This window comes from Lissotriton vulgaris, chromosome 8 (assembly GCF_964263255.1).
Source record: "Lissotriton vulgaris chromosome 8, aLisVul1.2, whole genome shotgun sequence".
In the NCBI taxonomy this organism is placed as follows: Eukaryota; Metazoa; Chordata; class Amphibia; order Caudata; family Salamandridae; genus Lissotriton; species Lissotriton vulgaris.
Genome location: NC_141696.1, coordinates 1122398041 through 1122416820, shown reverse-complemented (window position 1 = coordinate 1122416820; position 18780 = coordinate 1122398041). Strand labels below are relative to the sequence as shown.

The 18780-nt window shown below is 43.8% G+C and overlaps 1 protein-coding gene across 5 annotated transcripts in view; it reads left to right on the top strand.

Moving 5' to 3' along the window:
* Window positions 1-12685, top strand: part of TRIM13 (tripartite motif containing 13) — a 286751-nt gene extending 274066 nt beyond the window's left edge. For all 5 annotated transcript variants that reach the window (XM_086934954.1, XM_086934952.1, XM_086934951.1 and 2 more), the window contains one exon: window positions 10871-12685. In XM_086934954.1, coding sequence (XP_086791080.1) covers window positions 10871-12094 — 1224 coding nt within the window. In that variant the 3' untranslated portion in view covers window positions 12095-12685. The remainder of the gene's footprint in view (window positions 1-10870) is intronic.
* The last annotated feature ends 6095 nt before the right edge of the window (window positions 12686-18780 follow it).

Genomic DNA, 18780 nt, shown 5'->3' with positions numbered 1-18780 from the left:
CTGTTGTCCCTTGCACTTGCTATTGCTTCTGAATGCATTCAACGAGCCCTCCTGTGATTCTTCTTCCCCTAGTGATCTGATTCTTGTCTCTGCTTCTGCAGATACCGCACTGGCTGCTCTTCCTTTGCTCCTTCAGTGGCTGCTGAGGGGATGGATGGGAACATAGTTGCTCTATGGATCTGATCCAATGGGTGCCTCTGGGAGCATCGTCAAACGTTGCTGGGAACAGCAATGTTTCATCTACCTCTCGGAATGCATAAGCAATCCGGCAGTTTCGAGTGGTGAACCTTTTTGATTCGGCCATCTTTTTAATGCGAAATTGCTTCATAAATTTGTTTTAATATAGCTTTTATATTTTTTAATGCTTTTTAAGTGGCTTTCAATATGCTCTTTGCTATTAAAGAAGCGTGATGCTTTTTTAGAATTTAGTAAGGTTTATACTTATTGACCCTTATATTTTAGCATTTGTCTCGGAATACCTTTTATCCATTCGCATCCAAGGAGTAGGTGTCACGTGATCAGGATAGGCCTGGTAAGAAACACTACAATTTACATGCTCATGTTTCTTAAGTTGCCTTCTCTCTTATACGCACTGACTTTTGACATACATTTACATGCGTGACAATAACCGATGACATTCTCTTAATCGGCATTGCGTACATTTCCACTTTGTAGGCACTCTATCATGACACCTTGAACATTCAGTACAGGGGTTAAAGTTCACTGCGCAAATGTAATTTTTGTTATTGACCGATAACGACAGCGGTATCCAACTAAAATAAACAATTGCAGCCTGACAGGGGCTGCGACATGGCCACATGGGTGCTGTTAATTATATAAACAGAACAACTTCCTTGTTTGGGAAGAGGAGCACTCAGCTGACACTGCAAGGTCACTACATGCCGGAGTTCCAGCTCAGCTGATTCCTGTTTACCAACAAGAGGGATGTCCAGCTCTACACCAAGACGGACAGCCTGATGACACTTACCTGCAGGTAATGTGGAGTTAGCATTCATAGGCAGGGATTTGGCAGATCTTCTACCCTAGGCAATTATAGGTTAGGGAGCACTGGGTAGGAGTACACTATACACAATACTTATACGCCCGCAAAAGTTCACTGTCTTAGCACAATGGTGGAATTGTTCATCCTTTTCACTGTTCTCATAATGCTAACTACACTAATCTCTTTCATTCTATTAATTATCGCAGCACACATATTTTGTACAAGAATCACAATGCTTCAATAAATATTGGAACGCCTTGCTGAGCACTTCTTGTGTATTTCTTTGGTATGCATGAGCATCCAAACGAAAGGTTTCTAGATCTGTTTCCACGATCTCCTTGAGGGATCAGGCTTGTCATATTCTAAAGTTGCACACATATTTGTTATCCTGTAAGGTTAGGGGTCCAGGTGGTGCACTGTGGGCTATCAGGTATATAGGCCTGCATATCCTGAGGGTGTGCAAGGAATCAGTCTGGCTAAATCCCAACCTTTATGTTGCCTAACAAACGCACCGTTTTACTAGGGAGGTACAAGCCATAAGACAATGGTTCCTTGAATTGCAATGTTGAAGTTAAGCTCTCCCGCTCATATTTATGGTACACCCTCGTCATTAACCATAGGCCTAAAGTAGTGTTGCATAAACTAGGACCCTGGCATAGTTCTACAGGGTTTTCTTTCCCACCCACGGATGACACAGGTGAACTTGGTTCAGTGCACTAGCACTGAATTTGAAAGACAGTTTATTGAAGCCCGTAGAACTCCACCCAATAAATTTAAGTGGATTAATCGTTTTTGGGTTATTAAGAATCCCTAAGCTGGGATCTCTGGCACCTTGGGACCGAAAACCAACCTATTTAACTCCTTACCATATCACACACACACGTTACAAAGAAGAATAGTCACTTTTAACTAAAAGCATTTATTGCAACTGGACAAACCTGTTTCTCATCACATCTAAAATAACCACACGGAATAATATATAAACAGCAAATAGGCGCGCTGTGAGCAACAAGAATAAAATAAAACATTTCTAAAATTGCATGTGAAACCTAAAACCTACTTCTATGCGCTACGCTAGTGCAGCATGGAAAGTAGAACCTGCAAACTAGACTTTCTTAGGGAGAAACAACACACTGCATTGCTTGTTGACAGCCAAAGCTGTTATAAGAAAGGCATGAAGGCAGAGTTCCCTGCGAAAGGAAAACATGAAACGTATCAGCGTCCTTTCTCCTGGCCTCAGCTCCTTATCGGAATCAGGTGCAATGAAGCATCTTCTTGGTGCACTGGCAGCAGTTAAGATCATGTCCAGTAGTAAATTGTGCGATAATCGGGGCGAAGTACCACTCCTCACAAGCCATCAAGTGGCAGCCCTTTTATACAATCTCTTATCAAGGATTGGAATTTCTGACATAAGTTCAGGAATTTCTGACATGGATTATGTGGATCAAGGTGAACAGTACTTTGTTTCCATGGATCGACCGTGAGCGAGTAACAAGACAGACCTTCTTCCTAGAGCCGCTGGTGCAGCAAATCCAAACTTATGCTTAGATTACAATCAACAATTTAGGAGAAGACGAGGTAAAAATAATCTTGTTTGCAGATGATGTATTGCTACTAATGCTCCACCCGAGGATCTCAGAGTAGGTCAGGGAAAAACAACCTAGGCAATTATATAATCTTGTCTTTACAATGACAACTAGAAGAGGCAACAACGGAACAACTAAGGTTCTGCTTATTTATTGACACAATTACATTTTATAATACATGCTATGTTTAAAAAGACTTATTTCCATAAGCAATATGGACTAAATCTGTCAATATTATTAAAACAAAAATCACAAAATTAAAAGAAAACAACAAGTGGCACAATAATTTCTAAATTCAAGATTATATAATTGCCTAGGTTGTTATTTCACAAATAGATCGGGAAACATTGCAGCCACTAGAGGAAATGACCCTGTTATGGTGCTCAAGGTTCATTGTCAGATACCTAGAAGCCACCCTGTATGAGTCAATGAAAGCAAAACTAGCAAATTAGAATTACAAGCCCCTATCCTGTTTGTGTTTTTTAACAGTGCTCAAAATAACCATCCTCCATGCAGTCATGTCTTCCAAGCTCTACCAATACAGATAGAGAAAGGGTTCCTAGCAGTGGCGGTTCTTACATGGGGGCGTTTGGGCGCCGCCCCCCCTGCTTTCTCGCCGTGCGAGAAGGCAGAACAAATGCTAGTTATCATATTATATAAGTTATATAATATGATAACTAGCATTTGTTTGTGCCTTCTCGCACGGCGAGAAAGCAGAACAGTTTCCGTGTTTACAGTGGGAGTGTTACTCGAGGGCAGGGGGAGTGGCTTGGGGGAGTGGCTTGCCCACTATTGTTAATACTGACTGTTTGGACAGCCTGAGGCCGGTGCCCAAACAGACAGTATTAACTACAGTGGGAAAGCCACTCCCCCAAGCCACCCCCCCCTGGCCTCAACTCTCCCTGTTCTCTGTATGCTGCAGCAGCAGCATACGACAGAAAACTACGTCACCTGGGGCAGCCGGCCGCACCAATCAATCTGCGGCAGTGGAGAGGGAGGCTGCCTGTCGCGCCGCCTTCCTGATGACGTGCTGCAGCAGGACAGGACTTCAAAACGAGGACGGCGGGAATCGGGACGGAGTCTCTGGTAAGTTTATTATACGATTTTATTTAAAATATATTGGTTGTCCCTCATTTCCAATCCCCCCAACCCCCACCCCGTAATGCCGGCGAATTAGAGCCCGCCATTAAAGGCTGTTCACCCAGGTTAAGACTAGAAACGGAGTTTTGACTGTGATTCGGGAATCGGCCGCATTTTCTTTTCAATCCTGCATGCTCGCAGCAGTATATTTATAGATAGATTTCTGGCACGGAACCGCTTTTCTCCCTCATCTGATGGCAATATCCGAGGCCCTGGTGCCTCGGGCTCTGTAGTGTGGCCGGCAGGTTGGAGCAGCCAAGTGGAAGCATCGTCTGCAGAGTTGCAGATGGTAAAAGATTTTATGACATGCCCAAGCATGAGGTCAAGCCAGCTTCCTTTCCAGCTAGAGAAATTCTTCATAAAACAGAATGTTGCCAGGGTGACGGAGCGACGTGCCATGCTGGGACATGAACATAAAGGACTGCAGGTGTTGGTAGTTCAGCGGGATAACACACCCGCTGCAGAGAGATCTGCGTGTTACTAAAAATCACTAGTAGGAAAGAGGTTCACTCGGATTGTCATCGTCTGAGGTTAGTTAAACGTTTATAGCTGCAATCGGCACGTTATTTATATTAAGCTACAGGTCCGAGTAACACATACATCCTGTGCTTGAAATGGAAAAATAGAAGTGCAGGTACTCTGTACCAGAGTACCTGCTAGTTTTTGAATAGTGCCAGCACTCTTCAATTAAAAGCATTACGTGTCTCTGGGGATTGCCTGTACTCTCCCATTGAAAGTATTACATCTGCCTTGATACACACGTATTAACCTCTTTCTACACATCTGCAAAGGGCTTCTAGTAACACAGCACACCCAGAGAGGAGAGAGAAAGTTGGAGGGGGGAGAGGGCGAGTCAGGGGAACAGGTTCTTCTTTGATGGAATACCAGATGAAAATAAAGCGCATTTAGATTTTAGCCCATTACTACCTTTTGGAGACAAGTTCATGGGGAGCCAGGAAACTTATTTGTCGATGTTTGTTTTGGTTTACCTGGCTCTAACAGATCGTGGTTGAATGATGTCAGTCTTCGGGGCGCAAACACGGCTGGGGGCAATTGCTGAACGTCTTCGCATGCAGTGACTAACAGCCTACAACTACAATAACGCCAGTGTCTGTGGGGAGGTTGCTTGCATTCTCGGGTCTGTGCTAAGCACCCCCACCTGCTCAGAGGCCCCAGCAGACGTGGTATTATCTACTGTAGTCTGTCACCAGGCAATGCCAGGCCTAGACAGGCTGTAATAAAGGAAACCTATTGAGTGCAGTGCAGTGAAGGGTGAGTGATGTCTGTGTGAGTGCAGGGTGAGTGATGTGTGTGTGAGTGCTGGGTGAGCAGTGTGCCTGTGTGAGTCCAGGGTGAGTGATGCCTGTGTGAGTGCAGGGTGAGTGATGTCTGTGTGAGTGCAGGGTGAGCAGTGTGCCTGTGTGAGTCCAGGGTGAGTGATGCCTGTGTGAGTCCAGGGTGAGTGATGCCTGTGTGAGTCCAGGGTGAGTGATGTCTTTGTGAGTGCAGGGTGAGTGATGTCTGTGTGAGTGCAGGGTGAGCAGTGTGCCTGTGTGAGTGCAAGGTGAGTGATGTCTGTGTGAGTGCAGGGTGAGCAGTGTGCCTGTGTGAATCCAGGGTGAGTGATGTCTGTGTGAGTGCAGGGTGAGCAGTGTACCTGTGTGAGCCCAGAGTGAGTGATGTGGATGGGTGATTGCTGGCTTAGTAATGTGTCAGGGAAGGGTGAGTAATGGGTCTATGAGTGCAGGGTGACTGTGCCTATGTGAATGCAGGGAGAGAGATGTATCTGTGCAAAGAGACTTGTCTGGCTACTCCCAGAGATGTATTCGCCAAGCCACCTCTTTCTCAAATGTGCTTGAGAATACACCATTTGCCCACCCTTTTTTCAAAATGTTCTCGTGGGAGAACCCCCGAACCCCCCATAGGTGGTTCGGCCTTGCTTGCTGCACTCGCTCGCCACAGTGCAGTATTTACGCCCCACCACTTTCAAATGTCACCAGCCGCCACTGGTTCCTAGGTGGCTTTTAGAAGCTGCACCATCATTTCACATGGAGAAGAAAGCAGGATCAAATGGGAGCAAGACAGTGGATATCACTTCACAAAGATGGAAGTTCAGGAGTCCAAAACATAACTGTTATTAGGCAACCCATTCATGCTACCTATTTGAATAGATCAGGATGGTTGTACATTGACACTCTAACCTGTATGTCTCAACTGTGACAAGAGTTGCACTCAAAATCTGGAACTCTACATGGATTAAAAGCAGGCTCGTTACTTTTCCTTGACCATTCACCCCACTATGGAAAAATAAGGCTTTCAAGTCTGGGTTTTTAAGAGACTTTTGGAGCATAGAACTCAGGCAGGTGCCGTGCAATTTGACAGTCTGGATGGGGTGGGATGTGGGAATTAAAATATGTTTCTTGGCTTGTAGCAGGGATTTTGCTCTGGAACAGAACTATGCTTGGAACCATAAAACATCATTATGCAGGGATTGAATCACCATACTGCCTCAGTATCTAGGAGCCCGAGTCGGACTAGCTATAGTGCCTCACTTGCCCTCCTAACCTTACCAGAGGAACAAATGAATTGACACCCCCAGAACACAACACTCCCGGCCCTCTCAGGGATTGTGGTAAAAGGACACACCCTTTCGCTCTCTCACTCGTACTTGTCCACAATGAGATAACCAGGAGACGCAGAGAAAGTTTAGAATATGTATTCAAACTACCGTGCTTGGAAATGCAGTATACGTGCCACAATAAAAAAACAAATTCATAATAAAAATACTGTTAGCAGGGTTAATAATCCATATACCATGAAAAGCACTTTCATTTTATAAGACAGAGTAACCTAACCCCCCTCCCCTGCTTCTAAAGCTAAATGATGATATGAAAGATCTCTGGGATTTGGTACTCCTGAATGGAGATTATAAGATTCTTGCGGGCATCTTGGCAAATGGATTAGCCCCCATGATTCCGCAATTGGTCCATCATGATCAAAATGGGTTCGTGCCAGCCCGTAATATGTTGCTTAATATACGAAGTCTGTTCCGGGTGATGCGCTGTGCTACAACAGATTGGCCAGTGGCTGGTTGCGTTGTTTTAGACCTAGAGAAGGCTTTTGACATGGTTGAATGGCATTGCTTGTTTGCGGGGCTCCGTAGATTTGGATCGTACATCTTAAGCCTTATTACATTGTTATACGGTGTTCACACGGTTTGCTGCATATTCTTTTTCTAACCCTATACTGATCGAACGGGTTACTTGCCAGGGGTGCCCCTTTTCTCCTTCGATTTTTGCCATGGTGATAGAACCACTAGTGATAGCGCTGCGGAGCTCGGCACTGCAATGGGGAATACATCTTGAAGATGGCATACATGCGGTCTCGCTGTATGCGGATGACATCTTGCTGTATGTTAAAGATATACAAGCGATCCCACAGGTCATCCCTGATATGCTGAGATATTTTGCCATTCTATCTGGGCTGGGTGTGCACTGGAGTAAGTCTTGCTTATACCCCTTTAACCCCAGTATGGAAGATCCAACTTGAGAGGTGGATGGGACAGTAGTGCATTGGCAACTGGTGGCATGTAGGTATCTAGGCATATGCGTCTATCATAATGATCGAGACCTTATGGATGGCAATATCACTAGGGCTGTCACAGCACTCAAATCCCAGATCGAGTTTTGGAAGACGCTTAATCTCTCAGTTATAGGGAGGGTGGAATTAAACAAAATGGTATGTTACTGCGTCTCTGTTATTATTTTTCTAATCTACCGCTTTACCTACTGCGTCCTTCTTTCGCTCCTTGGAGGGGATTGTTAGGAATTTGATTTGGAATAATTCGCGATGCAGGGTGACTCTGGTGAAGCTACATTTACCAAGATTGAGAGGTGGCTGGCTTTACCCAATTTAGAGCATTTTTTCCTGACTTCTCAAATACTGCGGGTGGCAAAGTGGGAGGAGGAACTGCATTTGTCGGACTCAGCTGAACATGACCCTCTGTACTCTCTGGAAAGGATTCTCTTTATTCCACCCTTGTGATGAATCGAATGAACCTCTTCCCTTACTGGTTCGGATTGCAAGGAAATGTTTCCGCAGGTGCACTGTGCCTTACTAAACACGTTACACCATACACACCTGCTATGCCATTACTGAGTATGCCGACAGCGAGGGGGCGAGTTCTGAGTGCAGATCTTACTGATTGGGTGTGGGCAGATATTACTACCTTAGGGGACTTAAATGGGGAGGGCACATTGCGGCCGTTCCTTACCATTGTGGAGGAGGATGGGGTTCCCCTGGGTCTAGTCCTGAATTATGCCTCCTGGACGGCTACGATGAGGGGCTGGTGGTACAACATTACGCAGGAGCCTCTAACACATCTCCTCATGCATTATGTGCACTTCATGGGTACAGGGCGCCACCTGGTTGAAGTGGTTTGCGGAGTCGATCCAGGAACACACTATGGCAGATTTAATGCTGTTACAAGTCAAACAGGAGAGGGATCGGGGAAGGCCCTGTTCTGAGAAGGAGTGGTCTGCTGTCTTGGAAAGTCATAAACAAATCCCCAGAAACGCCCATTTTAGGCTAATCCAATTCTATATTCTCCATTGAGCATATCTTTCTCCTGATAAGATAAATAGGTATTTTCATAGACAGGATACCTGCTACCTGCGTTGCCGTTTGGTGGATGCAGACCTTATACATATGCTCTGGTCATGCCCCAGTCTGCACTTCTTCTGGGATGGGGTAATTGGGATGTTAGCTAATAGCACAGATCGAGAACTACTGCGGACATGGGAGGCATGTATTACAGACCTTTCCTAGGAGCAAGACACACAAAGCATCCTCTAGGTTTTTAGATTTGTGGTTCATTGTGGCAAAACGAATAATTACACGCCGGTGGAAATCGGTGGAGCCCCCATTGAAGAAGGCTTGGTCTCTTTCTATGCTGAACTGGGTGAAGGCGTAGGCGGTCTCTCTTGTGCCTGAGGGTGCGCTGGGTCTCTGTAAATTCCCAATTTCCACTGCATGGAATGTTCTGCTGTGTTCGCTTCAGGGGCTGCTGGCGCTGGATGGTTCATTGGACACCTCCACTCTTGATTGATGGCATACATGTATTGCATTTCGACCCAAACTTTACTCTAGTTTGCAGAGAACGTCCATTCTACCTCAAAATGCGATGTCTGTTATCCCAATAGTCATGAAGTGCACTTATGTGAACGTTGGTGAGGTTTTTCCCCACAGCATTTGAGATCTATGTTTCCTCACCCATTTTTAGAAGGCTCTTGTTTCCCTTCCTATCCTCCCACCATGATCGTGGTTTCCATTTGCTGTTATTATTAAAAATGTTTGACTGCATAAGCCGCCTGACGTGATATGGCGGAGTGAAGCCATACGTGCCGTAAAAAATGTAATTGATTTATACATGCATAATGGAGTCCTACTGTACTACATCGGGATTAAACGGTCATGCTGTAAGTGGGAGGAGGCTCAGCGACCGGTGGCCTATGCTAGTAACTGTTATTAGTCGTAACTAATATTGACGATGTAATTGAGACATTGAAATACTGACGTATAAGTTGGATTTAGGTTTTTGTCTACTGGTCCCACATGATAATTCCTATGTTTGCATAGTGTTTTTCTACTGAATTTTTTTTAATAAAAAGATCAAACAAAAAAATGAAAGATCTCTGTACCTGTACCTTAGCATACCCAGATGGACACTCTACATCTTAGCGGATACAGTGCTTTTGTCTTAGAATTCTTGTTCCATGTGCATTTTGTGGCTCATTTACTCATCTATATGATAGTACATGTGCCCACATAAACAACAGCTGCATTCTTATGTTATGTCTAGGTACTAGTGCCTGGCCAGAAAGATTAACAAGGAACATTGTTGTTTGACCTTGTGGGTGGTGTTCAGACTAAATCCCAGGAAAAGAAAAGAACGAGAAAAAATATGCAGGTTCCGTATGAAAGAACAATGTGGCACAAAGGCAAGGGTGTCTATGTAGTAACGTGTGCAAAGAAAAATTAGGCCTACAACGTGTATAGATAGGCTAACATAGAGAAAACTACAATGAACCCTGCAGGAAACACATGATAGGCTAAGGGAGATTTTGGGCTACAAGAAAAAGAGAGGCCTATAGGTTAGACACTTGCAGGGTCGGACTGGGACAAAAACTAGGCCTCAAATTAAAAGTGGTCCCATTTGCAAATTAGAGAGCTAAAAAAGTGGCCCATGTTTGCAAAATGGGGAAGTTTTGAACTTGTAAAGACGCTGTATAAATGTTTTGCAGGTTAGGGAAAACTGGATGGATTTGAGCTTGCTGCAAACCCACCACAAAACAGGCCCACAAATAACTCAAAAAACGGCCCATACACTGACTTGTCAGACCAGCCCATCGGGCACTGCCTGATCGCCCTATAGACCAACCCGGCCCTTGAATTTTGACAGCCAGGATACTCTGTTAGTATCCATCATAGTGACATCTAGTTTCTCCATTCTATTATTATACTGTTCTCCCTACCGACCTGTTTGCCATAGCGATGAGAAACGAATCTGCAAAATGGCACTTAGGTATGTCCTTTGGATAATATCTTTCTTTACTCTCCCAGTCAGAGATGTTATCTGACTCTTCACTAAAGTGCGTTGCAAAAACTGTTGCTGTATAAATGTATTAGTGACCTGGGATAAAAAAAAACAGCACCTTTAGGCCGTATCGTTCTTTCCCAGAGCTTGACCATGCAATACCCAATTGTATTTTTGTCTGGAATCGATCAGAAGTCCAGTAGTGGATACTTTTTGTTTTCATGCTGGTGCAATTAAATAAAATCAACTGCTTATTTGCCATTTAAGTGGTGCACCTCAGGATGCATATATGATGGAGTAAATGAATTAATTACCATGTACTGCAGCTCCACTGTATCATTTCATGAAAAGTGCATCACAGGTTTACGTGAGGCATTGTTTTGGTGATTTGCTATGTTTTTGGTAGCATAGTAGAATCACTGTCACCCTTCCTGAAGCAAACTGAATATTTCGAAAAGTTTGTTATAACAACACTTAGCATAGTAGACTTTGTGTACCATTGATGGTTCTTTTACATCCACTCATGTCTTTATTTTTTTTTTGCAGAATGTGATGGAGCTTCTAGAGGAAGATCTGACCTGTCCCATCTGTTGCAGCTTATTCGAAGACCCACGTGTGTTGCCATGCACTCATAACTTTTGCAAAAAGTGCTTGGAAGAAATCATTGATGGGGGTGGTAGGAACATAATGTGGAGACCATTGCCTTTTAAGTGCCCCACATGTCGTAAGGAAACTACTGTGGCAGGAGCCAATAGCTTGCAGGTCAATTATTCACTCATGGGAATTGTGGAAAAATACAGCAAAATTAAAACCAACCCTAAGATGCCTGTGTGCAAGCTACATAGCGGTCAACCTCTCAATATTTTCTGCTCAACTGATCTGAGGCTTATTTGTGGGTATTGTGCTACCAGAGGCGACCACACGGAACATGCATTCTGCTCTATCGAGGATGCATACTCGCAAGAAAAGTGTGCTTTTGAGATTCTCTTCCATGGTGTTGAGACTTGGAGCTGCGGGGATATTCTTTCTCGGCTTGACACCTTGGAAACGAGTAAGAAAAAAGAACTGCAGCTGCTTGCAAAGGATGCAGATCGGGTCAAAGTTTACTTCGAAAAGCATCAGCAAATCCTGGATCAGAAGAAAAATGAGCTCCTCTCGGATTTTGAGACCATGAAGCTTGCTGTGATGCAAGTTTATGACCCCCAGATTAATAAACTGAATCTTATTCTGCATGAGCAGAAAAGAGCCTTTAAAATTGCAGAGGACTTCAAGGATGTGTCTGATCCAATTGTGTTTCTGCAGCAGATGCAGGAGTTCAGGGAGAAAATTAGACTGATCAGGGAAACCACTTTGCCATCCAGTACACCTACATTGATCAGTCCTTCCACCAGGAACATTGACACCAGCCAGTGGGATCAAGTGAAGCTGATGGATGTGGACACACTTTCCTTGCCCCAGCAATCAGATACACCGAACTGGAGGAATCGTTTTACATTTGCACGCACATTTGTGACTCTCATCTGCTCGTTTCTGCTTGCCATGATGTTTGCAGGAGTATCTGCACTGAGTAATCTTGATACTTTGAAAAGCCAGGTGGCTTTGATATTCTCAGCTGATATGGTGGATACAGGGGAAATATCAAAATACATGGTGATCTTCTGGGAGCAGACTAGAGCTGGATTTGACCTTCTGAAAGAAAAGTGCCAAGACTACACACTGATGCTTTTGGAGCACGTGGCTGAGTTTGTGTGTAGATATAAACTATTATAGAATGTGTTGCAAAATCATTCCAAGTGAGAGATTCTTATTATTGTTCTAATTGAAGTTAATAAATATTGTAGGAATGAGTAAGATTAATATTGTGGAATAAGCTTGGGCAGGGAATCATCATTTTAAATCAAGTATGAGTCTGAATCATGATTTACCAGCCGTTAGCGAATGTCTTAATGGCAATTTGAGTGTCCTATTTACAATATATGAGAGAATAGGCTCAGATATACCTGTCAAAGTACTATGTGTTATACAGATAAAGTTTTGTTAAAAAGAGGCTCTGTGTGATTGTAATATCTGCAAAATTGACACCTTGGAAATGAGCAAGACAAAAGAACTGCAGCTGCTTACAAAAGAATCAATATTGCTGGCATATAATTTCTCGTTAATGAAAGGTAGCTAGTTAGCATGTGGTATATTTGAATACGATAGTGACTTGACTTCATTGCTGCTTCTACAACTTAACACCAAAGAACATGTCTGGGTGCTGTGGATCATATTTCTACATAAACAAAACAACATAAGCAAAACAAATGTGAACCTTTTAATGCATAAAATATTGCAATAAATAAATACCCAACATAAATCAAAGTAGCTGCATGACAGAATTCTGAAACCTGAACAAGTTCATTATATGCACTTTCAATGCATGGTGATATTATCCGAATGTACCCATTTCTTTGATAGATATGGATAGGTGGCACCAAACGATTATCTTGTTTTCGCCCTCCAGATTTTTGCAGGTAAAATTTGTTGCAAGAGGTTGGTTTCAGTATTTGAAGTATAGAGCCGGACCCTTTTTCTGTTGACTTGTCTGTGTTTTTCACACTGAAAATACCAAGTTGACTTTACAAATTAAGTGTAAAGGTAAATCAACCTCACAGCCTATACAAAGTGAGCCAAAGCTTCTGTGAGTTTCCAAGATGTAGTTCCACTGACTATGATGAGTTTTGGATTTTGATGTTTCGTCATTATCTTTTGTTGTAATGTAATCTGAGATAAGCATGGCATGCGGTGTTGTAGTATAATAGTTTAACTAGAAATCCTTTTTTGTCAGCAGCAGTATGGCTTATCTGTAGGAGGGTGCCTTGAATAAGAGCTTAGGGACCAAATGGCTCCCATAGTCCAAACCTGGTGTACTGGTGCAGGAGGTATTCCTAATGACCCAGGCCACTCAAATCGGAAATGCCTCAAATTAGTATTCCCCTCCCTCAAATGTAAAATGCAATACAAAATATTTTTCTTTCTTAGTTAAGTGTTAATCGTTTTACTATACATCCTATTACTTTCTGAAATAGACAGGCTTGTTGTTTTCTGGGACTCTGGCAGTGAAATCTATGTATCACTCTGAACCGAAAGTGTGTGATAGTTCAGATCTTGCGTATTGAAGAACTGCTCACAAATAATCACATTTTCACATACATTAGCTAATCTGTTGGCTCTTTCGCCCTTACATCTTTTGGTTGTTCAAAGTGCCAAACAGCTACTGCTGTATCATTCAGCAGAACGTAAGTTCAGCAATTAAGTGTTGCGCTGTTAAATTTGTGGTTTTACTTCAGCCTCAAGAAAAAGAGAAGTCCAGTTGCACATGCGGCTGTTTGTAACTTTGTTTACTGTTCTTAAATAGTTAATCAATTCGTTATGTTTCATAACTGTGCTTTTGATTGTGGAGCTTTGTCTGGCGTAGAGGCCCACCAAAGTAGAACTTTATGCCATTGAACAGGTGGTCCATGATTGTATGACATGAAACATGCCTGCAGTGCCTAAATTCCATTCATGCGGTTTGTGCAGTTCCTTATCCTCCATTCCTCCACATCTACCTTGTTCTAGTTGTTCATTGACAGACATGACTATCTTCTAGTGTGGAAGTTCACAGGTAAAGTCACCTTTCTTTTTGTCTGGTTAAATGCCACGTGTGTCTTTTATGCCAAATCTTTGGGCGATATGAAGGGATTATGTGAAATTAAAGTTTTTCGATGGAAACAGCAAGAGTAAAATATATAAAGAATAAGACATAAGGAATGTGATTCGGCTGCTTCCCCATGTTAACATGACATTTACGATACGAAGAATCTTTATTTCGGCAAATGCCATAAAAGAAAACAGCAGTAGTACATAAAAACAGTGCAGTAGATAACAGTAAAAAATAATACAAATAGCAGCAGATTGATCCTCAAGATAAAAACAGTTCATATAAGCTCGACACAGGAAAAAGCGTACAATGGTTAAGAAAATAAATACATTTCATAAATGGTTTAAAACCAGATAAAAGGACAGTATGAAACCGTAGGCAAACCGTGCTTAAGATCGGGCAATTAGGAGCCTACGCTTATGCCACATGGCAGCCAGGAATTTTGAAACAGCACATACGGTCGGGCCAGTGTGTCGGTTTTAAATATTCTAAATGCATGAAAGCATTGTTTGAAGGCTAAGTTTTTACATAGGGGAACAATCCAATAGTTCCTGGCCTTGCAATACCCTGGGCAAAAAAACAACACGCGTATTTCACTTTCAGTGTCGCATCCACAGGCTGGACAGTTTTTCGGAGTAGAGGCTGACCACCTGCTAGTAAAAGCTTGCAGTGGAAGTACACCATGTCTCCACTGAAGATATAATATTTTTGCTAACACAGGGTATATATCATCGAGGAACTGCTCAAATAAGTAAGAGTCTTTATTTTGCAAAATGGAAACAGTGATTGAACCTAAGTGGGAGTTGAATAATGCAGCATTCTGTCTGTCTGCACGGAATATATGAGTTAATTGAGTGCAAGACAGATGTCTGCAACCACTCTCTGGGTCTGACCATAATTCGGGAATCTCTAGCCTGACGAATTCCTTTCTTATATAGGTGAGCCAGGGAAAGTTACCTGAGCCTGTGGTAGTCAAAATTTCCTTGAGTTCCTCTCTGTAATGTGTAAGCTTCGGGGTAACCCAGAGCCTACGCCAAAATCTCAGAGGTTTTAGAGCTAACTCTTCATCAATAGGTCTAATTCCCAAATCCAACCTAAGAGGAAACAGTGGGGAACTAGATGGTAAGGCCAACAATCCTCTTAGAAATTTAGTTTCGGTTTTGGTGATTTCAGACCTATTACAGAATCCCCAGAGTTCTCCCCCATACATGATAGCTCCCCTGGCTTGTATTTTGTAAACCTCCAGTGGTGGTCTCACAGGTTTAATAGTGGACTTGTTGGAGAGCCTAAGAATTCCGCCAGAAAGTTGCGCCAATTTAAGTTGTGACTTTATCTGCTGGGGTCCCCATGTCAGGTTTTCATTTAAAGTCACCCCCAGGTAGTCAAAACTGTTTACCCTCTCTAGCATACTTTCCCCTAAACTTGGGTTTGGACGTGAGGTTCTTGGTGGATTAAAGATCATGAATTTTGTTTTTGAAGTATTGATCTCCAAACCTCTAACTATGCAGAACTCCTGAAAGCCATCCAAGATTCGCTGAACACCCATTGGAGATTTGGAAAGCAGAAGGGTGTCGTCAGCGAACATGATCGCTGGGACCCTGTTACCTGCCAACTTAGGGGCATCGTTGTTCTGGATTCCGTTAAGGTGGCCGATTACCCAGTTAACGTAGAGGCAAAACAGGGTCGGCACAAGTACGCAACCCTGCCTTACCCCCCTACCTACTGGGAATGTGGATGAAAGCTTACCATTTTTTCCACATCTGACTTGGCCAAAATTAGCCTCATGCAACCTAATCAAAATGATCAGGAGGTGTGTAGGAACGCCAAGGTCAGTAAGAACAGCCCAGAGTTTCCCCCGAGGTACTAGATCGAAAGCTGAACGGAGGTCCACGAACACCATATAGAGGCTGCCACCCTCTATTCTCATCGTTTTCCAATACAGTAATTGTAGGCCGAAAATTTGGTCAACAGTGGAGATGTTCTTTCTGAACCCTGCCTGGTAGGGACTAAGGATTGCAGACTCATCAATCCAGTCCTGCAGCCTGTCCAAGATGAGCCTTGCAAAAATCTTTTGAGGGACATCAATAAGACTAATCGGTTGGTAGTTGGTGGGGAGCAGAGGAGAGCCCTTCTTAAATATGGGCACTATCTCTGCGCCCAACCAAGTACGTGGGACAGACATCCTGTTCATGACAGCGTTAAACAATATCTGGAGATATGGGCCCCAGATTTTGGTCTCATGTTTGAAAAGGTCCCCTGGTATTTTGTCCAACCCCGGTGCTTTCCCTGAAGCAAGTTTCAAGATAGCATTTCAAACTTCAGGCACTGTGAACTCTATCACCTCTATGTCCACCGGCAGAGTAGGGAGAGCAAACGGTTTCTCTATACACTGCGGGAGGCCGTGCGTAGAGTATAACGCCCGATTGTGTCCTTCCCTGGCCTCTGGGGCTATATTAGATTCAATAGCTGCCTTTGGTGCAATGCATCCATTATTGATAATGGTCCAGAATGTACGTGGGTCTTTATTTGCCAGCGCCAATGATAGGTTGGACCATTTCTCTTCATCCCACTCTATCTTAGCACATTTATTCAAATGTTTATAGTGTGTCCTCAAAATTTTGATAGCCGGTCTATTATTCTCTTTGACTGCATGCAGTAGCTCAGATTTGGCCTTCCTGCATGCAGAATTATACTAGGAGTTCGAGGGCGCCTTTTTTACTCTTCCCGACGCCCAGGGGTTAAGAATCTCGCCCAGATTTCTAAGTAAATCCTCGTGGAGAGATTCCAATTTACTGAAATACTCCAACGATGGAGGTTGATTAATGTCACAACCTCCATAAATAAGGGGATTGTAAGGCTGTACAGTTTCCCTAATTGATCTGGATGTTCCAATAAATTTTGCCATTTGACTCTACGTCTGTCGTTGGAAACAATAAGAGTGTCATCATTGGCACCGGAGGCTGAAGAGCCCTTGCCACTGCTGTATGGTAAGCCCAAATCTAAAATTAGTGCGTTATGATCACTATCTGCTCTATCAGAAACAGTAAAATCATTGACAAGTGGCCATTACCTTGTTTCAACTAAAATGTAATCAATAAGAGACATGTGTCCAGGCTTATTGTAAGTAAATTTAGCTGGAATGTCCGAAAGAGTTCGGCCATTACATGCTCTTAAAGAGTTATTTAGGGTGAGTGCCGTGATTTGAATCGCCAACGGCGTCCAGGCCTTAGGTGGAGGGACCTGGGATAAGGGTATCGACCAGTGATCATCCTCTGAAGTCAGCACTTCATCATTTAAGCCATTTAGGGATTCAAAGTGACAGTTAAAATCACCACCGACCACCAGGCGGGTGTCGCTCGGGATGGTGGGAATGAAAAGGGCTAGGTCCTCAATGGTAGTGGACTCATTACTTATGTTGACAGGTCAAGAGTAAATATTGATTAATGCAAGTTTGAAAGCAGTGGGCCAGGTGAGAACTACACATTGGATGTCTCTGGAATGGGTTTCTATAGATTTGACACTGCAACCAAGATGGATACCAACCCAAATAATCAGGCCCCCAGAGGGGGCGGCCTTTCCCTCCCCAGGCAGCCGGCACACCGAATGCCGCAAAACCAGTCCGGTGTTGCACGGTGCGGGCCCATGTCTCCTGGAAGAGACACACGTCAGCACTATCTACAAAAGAGCCCCATTCTGGGCAGCTCATCTTATTAGAGTGCCTGGCCAGATTCCAAGATAGTAATTTGAGTGAATCTGAGCCTATACCCTCGCCCTGGCCACCAGCCAAATTCGTACTTCCTGCATTAGTCTGGGTCACTGGACACACTGTGGTCACCAATTGTGTGTCATCCAGTACTGTCAGAATCCCCGAGTCTCTACCACTTACAACAGAATATTGGCTATTACTGGAACAGGGTAGGATTATTTCATTCAGACCATTCAATCCCTCCAGCCTCGCCCCAGTTATGCTCTGCCCGTTCCCTTCTTGAGAAATTTCTCCCAGTCTTTCCGCAGCCCTGTCAGATTCAGTTGAATCCCGATTTGTTTTACTCGGGGTGCGCCCTAGTCAATCAACCTGATCCAATCCGCTGTATCTATTATGCAAGGAGATTGTCGCAGGGCCAACAAACTCAACAATTTCCCCTCGTGCGGGTCCATCCAATCGGCGACCCACCCGTGTCCATGGTTGGCCGGAGCCAGTGTTGGTATGTAGTTGTCCCGAGGGATAGAAATATGCCAGGGGGAGCGGTTGGATGGCAGTTGCAAGACAAGAATGAGGCCATTGGCAAATGTGGTGTACTGTCTGTGTGTTTCTAAAATTTATCAAAATGCAATCCCCCTTTACATCCTTCTCCCTTTGGCCCACCCATGACACCCTGCGGACGAATAAAATTTCGCTAGTCACGGGTGAGGGGAGTGGTCTATTTTTGTTTAACCAATCCGCAACTTTATTTTTGAGTGTAAGATTCCTCACACGCGTTGGTAAGCTCCGGAACCCCAGCTAGAACCACCACATATGGGCTCGATTGAGGCGGCAAATCAATTGTCACGGGCTTGGGGTTACTAGTACGTTGTTTCTGTTTGAGTGCCTTAGTATCAGAGCATGTGTTGGAATTAAGTCTTGTGTTTGGAGCTTGCCCCATATTACAAACAACACCCACACTCCCTCTCATATCCCTCTCCGCTCTCCCAACATCTGGTACAATAGGATCTGGTATGACTGGCCTACCCACCCCGCAACATTGTGGATTGTGGGTGCTGGAGTAACTATACC